At 42.2% G+C, this 10991-nt stretch overlaps 2 protein-coding genes across 2 annotated transcripts; one reads left to right on the top strand and one right to left on the bottom strand.

The window, feature by feature from the left end:
• Positions 1-654: 654 nt before the first annotated feature.
• Positions 655-4673, bottom strand: LOC102720397. Its single transcript, XM_006646936.3, has 3 exons — positions 4462-4673; positions 2740-3072; positions 655-2668 (listed from the first exon to the last, which is right to left on the bottom strand). The coding sequence occupies exons 2-3, from the start codon at positions 3057-3059 to the stop codon at positions 823-825; spliced, it is 2166 nt and encodes a 721-aa protein (XP_006646999.1). The 5' UTR covers positions 3060-3072; positions 4462-4673; the 3' UTR covers positions 655-822.
• Positions 4674-4849: 176 nt separating this feature from the next.
• LOC102720673 (protein FLX-like 2) lies at positions 4850-8190 on the top strand. The gene is made up of 4 exons (XM_040521429.1): positions 4850-5578; positions 5671-5810; positions 5925-6022; positions 7226-8190. The coding sequence occupies exons 1-4, from the start codon at positions 4968-4970 to the stop codon at positions 7859-7861; spliced, it is 1485 nt and encodes a 494-aa protein (XP_040377363.1). The 5' UTR covers positions 4850-4967; the 3' UTR covers positions 7862-8190.
• The last annotated feature ends 2801 nt before the right edge of the window (positions 8191-10991 follow it).

The following is a 10991-nucleotide window of genomic DNA, read 5'->3' as shown; positions in this document are numbered from 1 at the left end:
AACGCCTCAAAATGGTACTTAAAAATATCTGTTTTATAGGATAAAGATTTAATTAAACTCATAAAATTCCAACAACCAATTTTTTTTTTACAATAAGTTTATTAAATCCAAGTTTATGATACGAAGATAGTGTATTTTGAGAAAAATTTATGTATATCATTTATTTTGCATTTAAACAAATCATTTAAGAAATAATTGATGATCATAATTTTAAAAGTCCGACCAAATCTTATCCTAAATGATAAATATTTTGATCAAATGTATTTTTTTAAAAAAATAAAAGATAACAGGTGCTTACTTATTTTTCAAAACCAACGAAAGTTTAAATACGTACTCGGTATAATATACAACCTAATATGACAAAATTGATGCCGAACGTAGAAACTTTTCACATACAAACTTCACTTCGATGGTATTATGGCTGCGCAATAATACCGAGATATTACTCATCCATGTTTTTTAGAAAACGAAGAATTGTGTAGTCCAACAGAAGTAAAATAAATTATCTTCCGATGCCAAAATATACAACCATGGAAGTCAGACCGGGGAAAAATGGTAGAGCTGGGTAACAGCATACAAAAAACCTCCAATCCTTTTCCCAGATTCTGCACACTACCATAATTCTATTCTAAGTATTGACTAATGCTAGCATAATTAGTATACTACCATACTTCAAGCTAAAACCATCAAATAAGATTACGTTTCACACATTATCTGACAAAAGATACATGCCGGGATTGCCCAGGTTCCAATCGAGTTCATCAAGGGGCAACAAAAAGCACAACACAATTTACACTTAGGAACATACTGCGAAGGTTTAAATTAAGCTGCGATAGGGACCTTGCAGGTTGCCTTGTTGTGCCCATAAGCCTTGCACCTGCTGCAGCGTACTGCCCTCTTGATCGCAATGCGAGGATCAGATGGCTTTTCCTTTGGTCTTCCAACCTGTCGCCGGGTTAGGATTGGCGATGGATACAGTATTGCGGTGCCCTGTGCTGGGTCAGCTGATGGAGCAGGAACAACAATGTCAGGTATTGGATTGATCGACATGGCGTAGGTCAGGCGGTAGCATTCTGCCGTGAAGTACTTGGCGCAGAAGTCCAGTGGATTGTGTTCAGTGCGCTCGAACACCGCAGCTGCATGCGAGCAGGGAATCCCAGATACATGCCACTTTCTGCAGGTGCAGTCCCATGTATCAATGTTGACAACGTTGACGGAGCCATCGCACACCTCAAACACATTGCTGTTTCCATCGTCGCCTGTTGAGCAAACAACGCTGTGCGTAAGAGCTTTGTTCATCTCTTCCTGGATTTTCTGATTGGTTGATGGAGTTAGCACTTCGGTCCATGCGTTTGAATATTCTCTGCGCGTATACATCATCTCCATCAGGTTGCATCTGATTGTATCGACCAGCTGCACTACCGAGAGCTCGTATCTGCCGGGGATCCACTGAAGAATTGTCTCAGAAACGCTGCATGTGTACTGGCCAAGTCGCGACCCCTTGAAGAAGGCATCTGACCACCTCTCAGGTTTAGTCTCCAAAAGCCATTCGGCAAGTTTATCGGATTCAACTTTGATGAGTTCAATAGACTGGTTGAATTCATCAACTTTACACGAATACATGGCTTTCTTAACATGCTCAACCATTGTATCTTTTATTTCTTCGCTCCAACTGTCATCCAATTGTGCCTTAAATTCTTCAACAAAATAGTTGACATGGTAGCCATGATAACTATCTGGGAATATAAGAGAAACCTCATCCCATAGACCACTTTTGCCATTTGATATAAATGTTAGTTCTCCGGACACAGGCAATGAAGCTTTTAACTGTTTGAGAAACCAATGCCAATTTTCTTTACTCTCATCGTCCACTACAGACAATGCCACGGGGAACATATCACCTTCACCATCAACTGAGGTAGCAGCCAACAGCTTCCAATGCTTATTCGGTTTCACAGATATCACATCAAGAAAGAGGAGAGGTCTGCAGCCATTCACAAAACCTTGAATGGAGGCCTGAAATGCAACAAAGAAGCGGAATTTTGAATCTTCCAAGGCCTCTACTGTCGCCACACTTCCAGGGTTTGTCTCCACAATCCTTTGGCAAAACCAAGGAAGCTGGTTGCATGCCTCTTCATGTGTATTGTATAGTTCTCTCTGGGCTATTGATTTGCCTCGCCAAGCTTGGGAGTAATTCAGGCTTAGTCCATATTCACGCTGAAGATCATTGGCAATATCTCTTGGCCTATAGTTTGGGCTATCACGTAGTTTTTCCTTAATAACACTGGCCACCCATTTTTGAGACGCCAGACGATGACTTTTGACTGTCTCTGATTCACATGTATGGCTTCCAAACACTTTCTTAATCATGAAATCCTTCTTTGCAGGAGACTTGGATGCATGTAAACGCCATGAACACCCTTCAGCAGTACATTCCACGGTGACACGAGAAGAGTCATTCTTGACAAATCTGTAATGAAACCTATGTGCAATGGCGTACTTATGTAGTGCATCGCGGAATTCCTTTGGACCTTCAAACACTTGACCAGCTCCGGTGATTGCATTCTCCCAACTCGCACAAATCTTTTGCCTCTTAGATCCATCTGGAGTAGTTGCTATAACACCAGGATCTGCAGGAGCGGCAGGCACCACTGCAGATGTTTTTACCCTGAAAAAAAATGTCTTGTGTCATTTTTGGATATATAGTTACAAAGATGTTTATGCAAGTCAGAAGGGTACCTGTTGTCAGTCTTCTTCATGACATAGATATATGTTGTCTCTGACTCTGCATGGAATTCAACCATGCGTTTTAAGTCTTTGTCATTGGAAATTGAAATCAAAGTCTTGTTATTCCTGGGAAGGAAGTACTTGAACACATAGGCATCAAGTTTGAGATTATTGAGCGTTGAAGATATCTCATGTTTGAATGTTTTAAAAGTCCAACCACTTTTCACATGCATTGCGTGCGCCTCTCCACCAGAATAGGACATCTGCCCATCCTCATCAGTTTTGAATTCTCCACCAATTTGAAGAACAGCTACAATCTGTTTGCTCCCCATGACTTACTCTTTCCTAAGAAGAGGTTCAATGAAAGAAGTGTTAAAATGATTTGCAGAATTAAGGATGTAGGCTCGGCAAGTCAGTGTACAAGGAAAAATCAATTATGGTGCAGCCAGTACTTGTTTTACCAGCTAAAGTCAGGGTTCAAGTTCAAGATATCATCATGCTGCCATATTTCCTAGTGAAAAATTAAAGTCAAAATATGTTGAGAGACACAAGCAGAGGGCATCCTACACGAAGGGGCAGAGCATAAGAACAGCATCCAGTACATGGCTTATCTAGTCTCATTAGAATTCTATACCACCTTACTAACAGAGAAACAGACAAAGAACAATAACAATAACTGCATGGAGTATGTGCTAAATTAAAGCGCATATAAAAGAATGAGATAGAGAAAGGAGCATTTATTTTGATTGAGTTTCCTAACCTTAATCCTTTTAAAGGATCAAACACTTAACTACTTAAACAAATGATCTGTACAGTCAATCTTAGAAAATTGTAAAGTCTAAATATGTTCTGTTCAGGTCCCCGCCAGTTCATGAATTTCAGACACAACAATTTACCATCTGTATTATTTTACATATCCCCTTTGTACATATAGGTTAAGAAAATTTGGACTTAGTTACAATTAGATAATACTTGCAAGGCTTGCGTCATAAACTCTTCTAATCTATCCATCACTCCCATCCCTTACTTTTCTTATGCACACCAGCTTATTACCGGTAGAAATATATTCTTACCTCTGATCCTATTAGGCGGCGTTCGTTACCCCCCTCAAGTTAACTTATCTCTCTCGTTTTCCACGCGCACGCTTCCCGATCTGCTAAACGGTGTATTTTTTGCAAAAATTTTCTATAGAAAAGTTGTTTGAAAAAATCATATTAATTTATTTTATATTTTTTTAATAATAAATAATTAATTTATTATGTACTAATTTATTACTACGTTTTCCATGCCAAGGATAAGTTAACTTACCCCCTACATCCGAATGCGGCCTTACTAGATTCATAAACTCATATCTAAAAAAAACAAAAGTCCAGTTTGCCCCCTAACTTTAGTGCTCTTGCTGCATAAACCCAAGAACTACAAAACTGAATGTTCTATCACATGGAGTTGAAATATTGAAACTGGAGCTAATGGCCATCCATTCGTTCTGGACAAGCTTGTTGAGATGCTGATCACTAATCAGATCACAAACGTCAGTGATCCAGCCCTAATTCCCTCTTCTCTGGATCACCCTCACCAAATCAACAAATTCTAATCACCAAAAGCCTCCATTTCTAAATACCCATCAAAAAGCAAAGGCACCCCCCTTCCCACCCCCCCCCCCAAAAAAAAACAACTATTTCCACAAACACTTCCAATACACCGATATTTACACATGCAAGAGCGAAATTTTACCGGCGTCGGTGCAGTCGAACTCGCCGATGCGTCGGGGCTTACGCGGAGGCTGGGGGATGCAGTAGTAGCCGCCTCCGCCGCCGCCAGAAACACCAGAATCCGCAGCTACGGGGAGGTCGCGCGGCTACGGCTAGGGCTTGGACCCGCGGTTCGCCCGGGGGAGGGGGGATTGGCCTCGTGCACGCGCGCCGCCGCCGCGGCTGCCCTAGAGAAGAGAGAAGGGGAAGGGGGAGGAGGAGAACAAAAAAATAGAAATAAAAATCAAGTCCCTAGGGGAAACCGGAAATTACAATCTTGCCCCTCTCGCGTGGGCCGAGAGGCCGAAATCGGCGAGGAATTTTTACAATCCGGTCCTCCCTCTCCCGTTTTGGGCTCGTGGGCTGAAATAGCGCGAAACACCCGCCCCAACCTCGCAAAATCAGAACCCCTCGCCGGCGGCGGCGACGACGACGACGACCAACCCTAGGTGAGTCCACCCCCCTCCGCCGCCGCCATCTTCGCTTGCCATGGTGAGCAAGGGGAGGATGCCGCCATACCACCACCGGGGGGCGGGGGAGCCGGGGCCGGGGCCGGCGCACGGGATGATGCGCCGGGACCCGTACGGCGGGCCGCCGGGGATGATGCTGCCTCCGCCGGCGGCGGCGGTGCTGGCGGGGGCGGGGTCGGGGGCGTTCCCCTACGAGATGCTGCCGGCGCCGGAGATGCTGGAGCAGAAGCTGATGGCGCAGCGCGGGGAGCTGCAGAAGCTGGCGGTGGAGAACGACCGGCTGGCCGTGAGCCACGAGTCGCTGCGGAAGGAGCTGGCCGCCGCGCAGCAGGAGCTGCAGAGGCTGCAGGCGCAGGGGCAGGCGGCCAGGGCGGCGGAGGAGCAGGAGATGAGGGGCCTCCTCGACAAGGTCGCCAAGATGGAGGCCGATCTCAAGGCCTGCGATCCCCTCAAGGCTGAGCTGCAGCAGGCGCACGCCGAGGCGCAGGGCCTCGTGGTGGCGAGGCAGCAGCTGGCCGCCGACACGCAGAAGCTGAGCAAGGACCTGCAGAGGAACCTCGGCGAGGCGCAGCAGCTCCCGGCGCTCATGGCCGAACGCGACGCCGCTAGACAGGAGTATCAGCACCTCAGGTGCCCTATGCGCTTGGATTTTTATTAGTATGCATCTTCTTAATTTGAGAATTACATCAACCTTGCGCGCGCCGCGGAAAATTTCATTTCAGGGCTACGTATGAGTACGAAAGGAAGCTCAGGATGGACCACTCTGAGTCGCTGCAGGTGATGAAGAGGAATTATGACACCATGGTTGCCGAGCTAGACAAGCTTCGTGCCGAGCTGATGAACGCAGCTAATATCGACAGAGGTTTGTTGTTTATCCGTCATTCCATTTCTACAACCATTTTTAGGCAGCATATATATAGGAACACATGCTTGCTGATTCTATTTTTCGACCAATTGAGGCATGCTCTTTGTGTAGGCATGCTATACAATACTAATACCACACAGAAGGATGATGGTGCACCTAGTCTTCCTGTTGGACAAATTGCTTATGATAGTGGTTATGGAGCTGCACAGGTGAGCTTCTTTATGACTCCTAAATAGATAGCCAACACACAGTGGAACATATTATCCTGTGAAGCATGTTTATTCTGGATGACTATGTACATTGTTATGGCAACTCCACTAGGAAAACCTCACTTCTGCATAGCCCTAACTTCAGAATTTATCTGCCATGCAATTTGAGCCTTTTTGTTGTTATACCTTCATGGGTTAGTCTCTCGTCTTTCATAATATTGACGTTTAAAATATTTTCTCATGTGAGACTCATTATCAGGGTGAACTTAAAGAGAGACCAAACATTAAAAACCAACAAAACAACGCTTTAACTTTTGGAAGGCACAGCTGAGGTGGGTTGTGTGAGATGCTTACATAATTACTAGATAGCCATGCGGAGGGAGGGAGGATGAAAAAGTTATGTTTATGCATGTTCTACTGATTTAGTGTTTTATGTTATGTGGGCCAGCACTCCATTAAATAACAAAAAACACAACGGTACCTGGGTGTGTTCTGGAAAAGTATTGTCTTATCTGCTGAATTAAGCTATATGCAGCAGCGCAGGTCAATAACTCACTAAATAGCAAGAGCACAAGGATTTGGCTGTTAGTTCTAGTGTTACTGTTCAAAGCTTTTTTTTCTTCTTTCGATAACTTTTTCAGGTATTTATTTATTTATACAACGCCCACCTTATTTTCAGTCCAAATATTAAATTCTTATTCCACACATGCAATTAAATTGCATTTATTTGCACAATTGGAATGCCCACTTTGACTAGCTGATTATGCACTTTCACTTGGTTTCAAAATTTAAAACTTCATGGTATGGTACTGAGTTCTACTAAATGCATATTGTTCCAGTTTATTCGAAGATCCTTATGCCTACTGCAGGATGAGTTCATAACAAAGTTACAATTGAATTAAGGGTCTGGATCAACTCCTGAACTGTCATGGGCTTTCAAGGCAATATCTCATAGAAATTGCAGAATACTGCAAATGAAGGCTGTAATAACTAGCTTTGTACTTTTGTTCGTTGATGCCTTTGTTCGTTTCTTTTCCATCCTGAAGTTAATAGATGCTTTTCTTGCGGTGTGCCCTGGATCATAAAGCAATCATCATACCTTTTCCCCGTAGCAATGCCAATTCGAATTTTGTTTTCTGCTTTTCTAACTAGTGCTGGAGTGATATTTATGTATTAATGATGAAATTTCATATGTTATTACAGGGAAGGACACAACCTGCTGGTTTGGGAGACTCTTTAAGCAGAAACCCAGCTGGCACAGCTCCTCGTGCTGGATTTGACCCATCAAGAGGCAATATATATGATACTTCTCATCTTGCTAGCTTCAGTTCTTCAAAAGTTGGAGGCCATGATGCATCAAGGGGTACCACAGGCTATAATTCTTTGAAAGGTGCTGGATATGATCCTTCTAAAGCATCTGCACTTGGAGGACAGGCAACAGCTGCAGCTGCTCATGGGAGTAATGCAGATTACTATGGATCAAGTCAAGCCGCACCACCTTCATATGCTTGGGGACAAGCTGCATCCACTTATGGATCTGCACAAGTTTCGCAGTCACATGCATCTGCGCCTGTTCAATCGACATCCTACAGCGCAGCAGCTGTGCGTACCTTTGGCTCTACCCAGGCTTTACCATCATATGCACAAGCACAGGAGCAACCTTCATATGGACACACACAACTACAATCATCCTATGGATCAGCGCAAGCACCATTTACATTCGCCCCAGCACAAGGGGTGTCACCTTATGGATCAGCTTCACAGCCTCCACAGTATGGAGCTGGGCAAGCAGCAACTAATCCTGGCAGTGCTTATCAAGCTCCCCATGGACGTAAATAAATCAGCAAAGTTGCCTACCGATGGATTGTTATTGGCAAAAGAAACACTACACTTCTTTATACACCAGAGTTCAATTTCCATTCCACAGCTTCCAAATCTCGTCGTTTAACTGATCTGAGGTGATTCTTGAATAGTCTGGGGAAGTAATGTTGTGCGAGATGTGGATGCTTCTGTAAAGTGTAAACTTATCTTTGGTGTTTTAAGGCCCTTGTTTTATACTCTCGAGCCTCCAGGTTAGGCAACCAACGGAAGCATGATTTATGACAAGAGCTGTAACTGTTGATTTTTAATTGATTATCTCAAGTTAGGCGATTGTTTGTCAGTTCAAATGCTGCATGTATGATATGAGATGCTTGGAGGATAAATAATATGATGCTGCTGGAGCTTCCAGCTTTCCCATATTCACGGTGTTTCTCGTGCCTCCTGTTGTGCTGTGATCACGAAGTATATTTTCAAATGGAAATTCACATGTTCTTGAACTGATGCTAACATTCACAAATGATTCAATTTGTTGAAAAATGATCAGTATTATTATCCTGGCTGCATTGCAAAGAGAAAAACACTTTATTCCCTCATGATGTTCCTTGCATCTACCTGGCTAATCAGCGATATGGTAGAGGCACAGAAGCTAGCAAAAAGATACCTCCTACCTGGAACAATTCAGTGGCTTAGGACAGAACGTGAACGCAAGTAACAGCCACCCATTCATCCAGTTACAGCAGAACGACAGATTGAACAGCACATTTGAATCCCTATCTGCTGCAATGCACTATGAATCCAGCCCTCTTTTAACTTCAGCGCACCAGTGGAAAATCTCAAGAAAATTCGATCGAAACGGCGATTCAGTGGCCATGGATGCACAGAAAATTTGCTGGGACAACTCGTCAAATTCCAGCTAGAGTTCTTGGTGCCTGGACTGGCATATCTATCTATGGCTCACAAGCTTCTTACTGAACTGAACTTGAGCAGAATAAATGCACACAACTTTTACACAAAAGCAGAAGAGAAAATACTGAGATTGTTCCAACTCTACACACTGGGGAATATAATAGGCCCTATGCTGCCTCAAGTTTAAACTCAGTATAATCAGGATGCCATGAATCAAGATCAGGAGGGGATAAACAATGAAAAGAAAAGAAGCTTTTACAGGGTAGTTAGGACTGTGCAAGTGAAACTCTGAATGTAATTGGCTGGTAAAAAGAGGATCACTGCCTAACTCTCTTCTCTTGGGGTGCTTTATTCATAAAGGCTAATCTCAATGGTAGTTTTATGGACAATAAATAAGATGTTATGTAGACATTTTTGATGATATGACAAAGTATTAATGAAGAAAGAGATGAAATGAGTTTCATGGAGATAAAACCTTCGTGTACTGTTAACTAGACAGCCTGTGTCTTACATGTAACCTAGGAAATAACAATAGATGAAACTATGCATTGAGAGAGATGTGTTTTGTCCTAATTTCAAACTTTTTAGCTGACATATCACTCTAGGTAATCGTGTCCATGAAATTTACATTGAGGATGTCCTAATGTTCACAAAGGCAATCTTCTTGCAGCAGACGTGGTTTGATAAGGTATAATGTTACTGTGCTAATTTATTCAACTGGTGTCAAATCACTCCTATAGTTCGCTTGATAGGGCAATGGCTTTAGGAAAGCTGATCCATTAAACCACTTGATTGTGCATCTATTTGAAAATTGGTTTCTCGTAATCTCATTATTATTGCTTTTGCGATGATGCCAGTCAACATCTATGTTGTCTGCCTAGAAAATAGATTTCATTTAGAAACATAATAGACACACTGTTAACAAATGACATATTTGCAAACAAAAAATAAGTTATAAATAAAACTTTTATATACATGTTTCTAACGATCTGAAAGCCAAGGCTGAAAAATAAACTTGGATAAAAAAACTTCAAAATAGACCCCCAAATTAAAGGTTGAAAATTCAAATTTTGGCTAAGTATAAGTAGAAGCAGAAAAATATGAGGGTGATTGTTTGGGCAATGGCGAAAGGTTGCCGTATTGATTAAAATAATCAGAATATACTAAATCTGGCAGTTGGCTAAAATTTACTTTATCAAAACTGGTCACTAGCTTTAATTTATTTTAGTGAAAGAAACCACCCTAATTTCTCACAGGTTATTTTTTCTCAGAATTGCACCTTAACTATATAAGATATTTCATGATCTCCATGTTACTCTAGTGATGATGCTTGCTTTATACTTTTTAGGTTCTGTAAGTAGTTACCACCATTTGTAAGATTCTATTGTTCTTCATATGTTCGGCACGTACAAAAGGAAAGGGGGCGATAAAATAGTGCTAGTTTGATCGAAAGGGCTAAATACTTTGTCATATAAAAAGATCTCAGTTTTTAAAGGTGTGTGATATCTTAATCCCCTCCTCTCTTTTATCTTTGGCTTCTATCTTTCTTTGGAAGCCATGAACTCTCCTATGCCAAGATTCATCTCTAGCTGCGGCGTCCAATGCCATCTGGACACAAAAACATGCAAATGGCTCTGCATTATTGCATGGGGAATCCAATTAACTAAATTTAACTGAGATTATGACATGAACATGTGTATATCTTTATATCTAAATTTGTAGCTCTCGCCTAACAACTCTGGACCTCTACCCATCATTAGGATTCTGCCTAAATCTTGTTATGATATGATCATCCCAACATTGTGATTACAGCAGGCACGCATTACATGTACGAAGGGGACTAAACTAAGTAATGAAACAAAGGACTAAAAGCAAAGAGATCTTGCAGCTTGTCTTCTAATCTGAACTAGGCAAAAAAAATCTATCTGTGGAAGGCACTGGGAGACTGCCAGGTTGAAGCTGTATTTATGCAGCAAAGCTTAAACTACAATATGCTGTATGATATCTTTGGGTGGCTAGAATCATTTTACATGGCACAGTCCCCCCTTTTTGACTGGTCTTTCTCAGTGATCAGTACCAAACTGGTATAATCTACTATACTGAATTACAGATAGGCATAGAGAATAATTATACACCGTATAGCTAAAGGGAGCAGGAATAATTTTGCTCCAAAACTTTCTTGCTTGTCTACTTGTTAGGCACCGTCTCCGAACATGGTACTGAATTTGGGGGTAATGTGAAT

This window comes from Oryza brachyantha, chromosome 2 (assembly GCF_000231095.2).
Source record: "Oryza brachyantha chromosome 2, ObraRS2, whole genome shotgun sequence".
In the NCBI taxonomy this organism is placed as follows: Eukaryota; Viridiplantae; Streptophyta; class Magnoliopsida; order Poales; family Poaceae; genus Oryza; species Oryza brachyantha.
This window is presented reverse-complemented; position numbering and strand designations above follow the sequence as displayed.

Excerpts from the sequence above, each read along its gene's own strand:
- LOC102720397 (XM_006646936.3), bottom strand. The coding sequence starts at position 3,059 with ATGGGGAGCAAACAGATTGTAGCTGTTCTTCAAATTGGTGGAGAATTC. Across the intron at positions 2,669-2,739 it reads ATGAAGAAGACTGACAACAG|GGTAAAAACATCTGCAGTGG; the intron begins GTACCCTTCTGA and ends ATTTTTTTTCAG.
- LOC102720673 (XM_040521429.1), top strand. The coding sequence starts at position 4,968 with ATGGTGAGCAAGGGGAGGATGCCGCCATACCACCACCGGGGGGCGGGG. Across the intron at positions 5,579-5,670 it reads CAGGAGTATCAGCACCTCAG|GGCTACGTATGAGTACGAAA; the intron begins GTGCCCTATGCG and ends ATTTCATTTCAG. Across the intron at positions 5,811-5,924 it reads CGCAGCTAATATCGACAGAG|GCATGCTATACAATACTAAT; the intron begins GTTTGTTGTTTA and ends CTCTTTGTGTAG.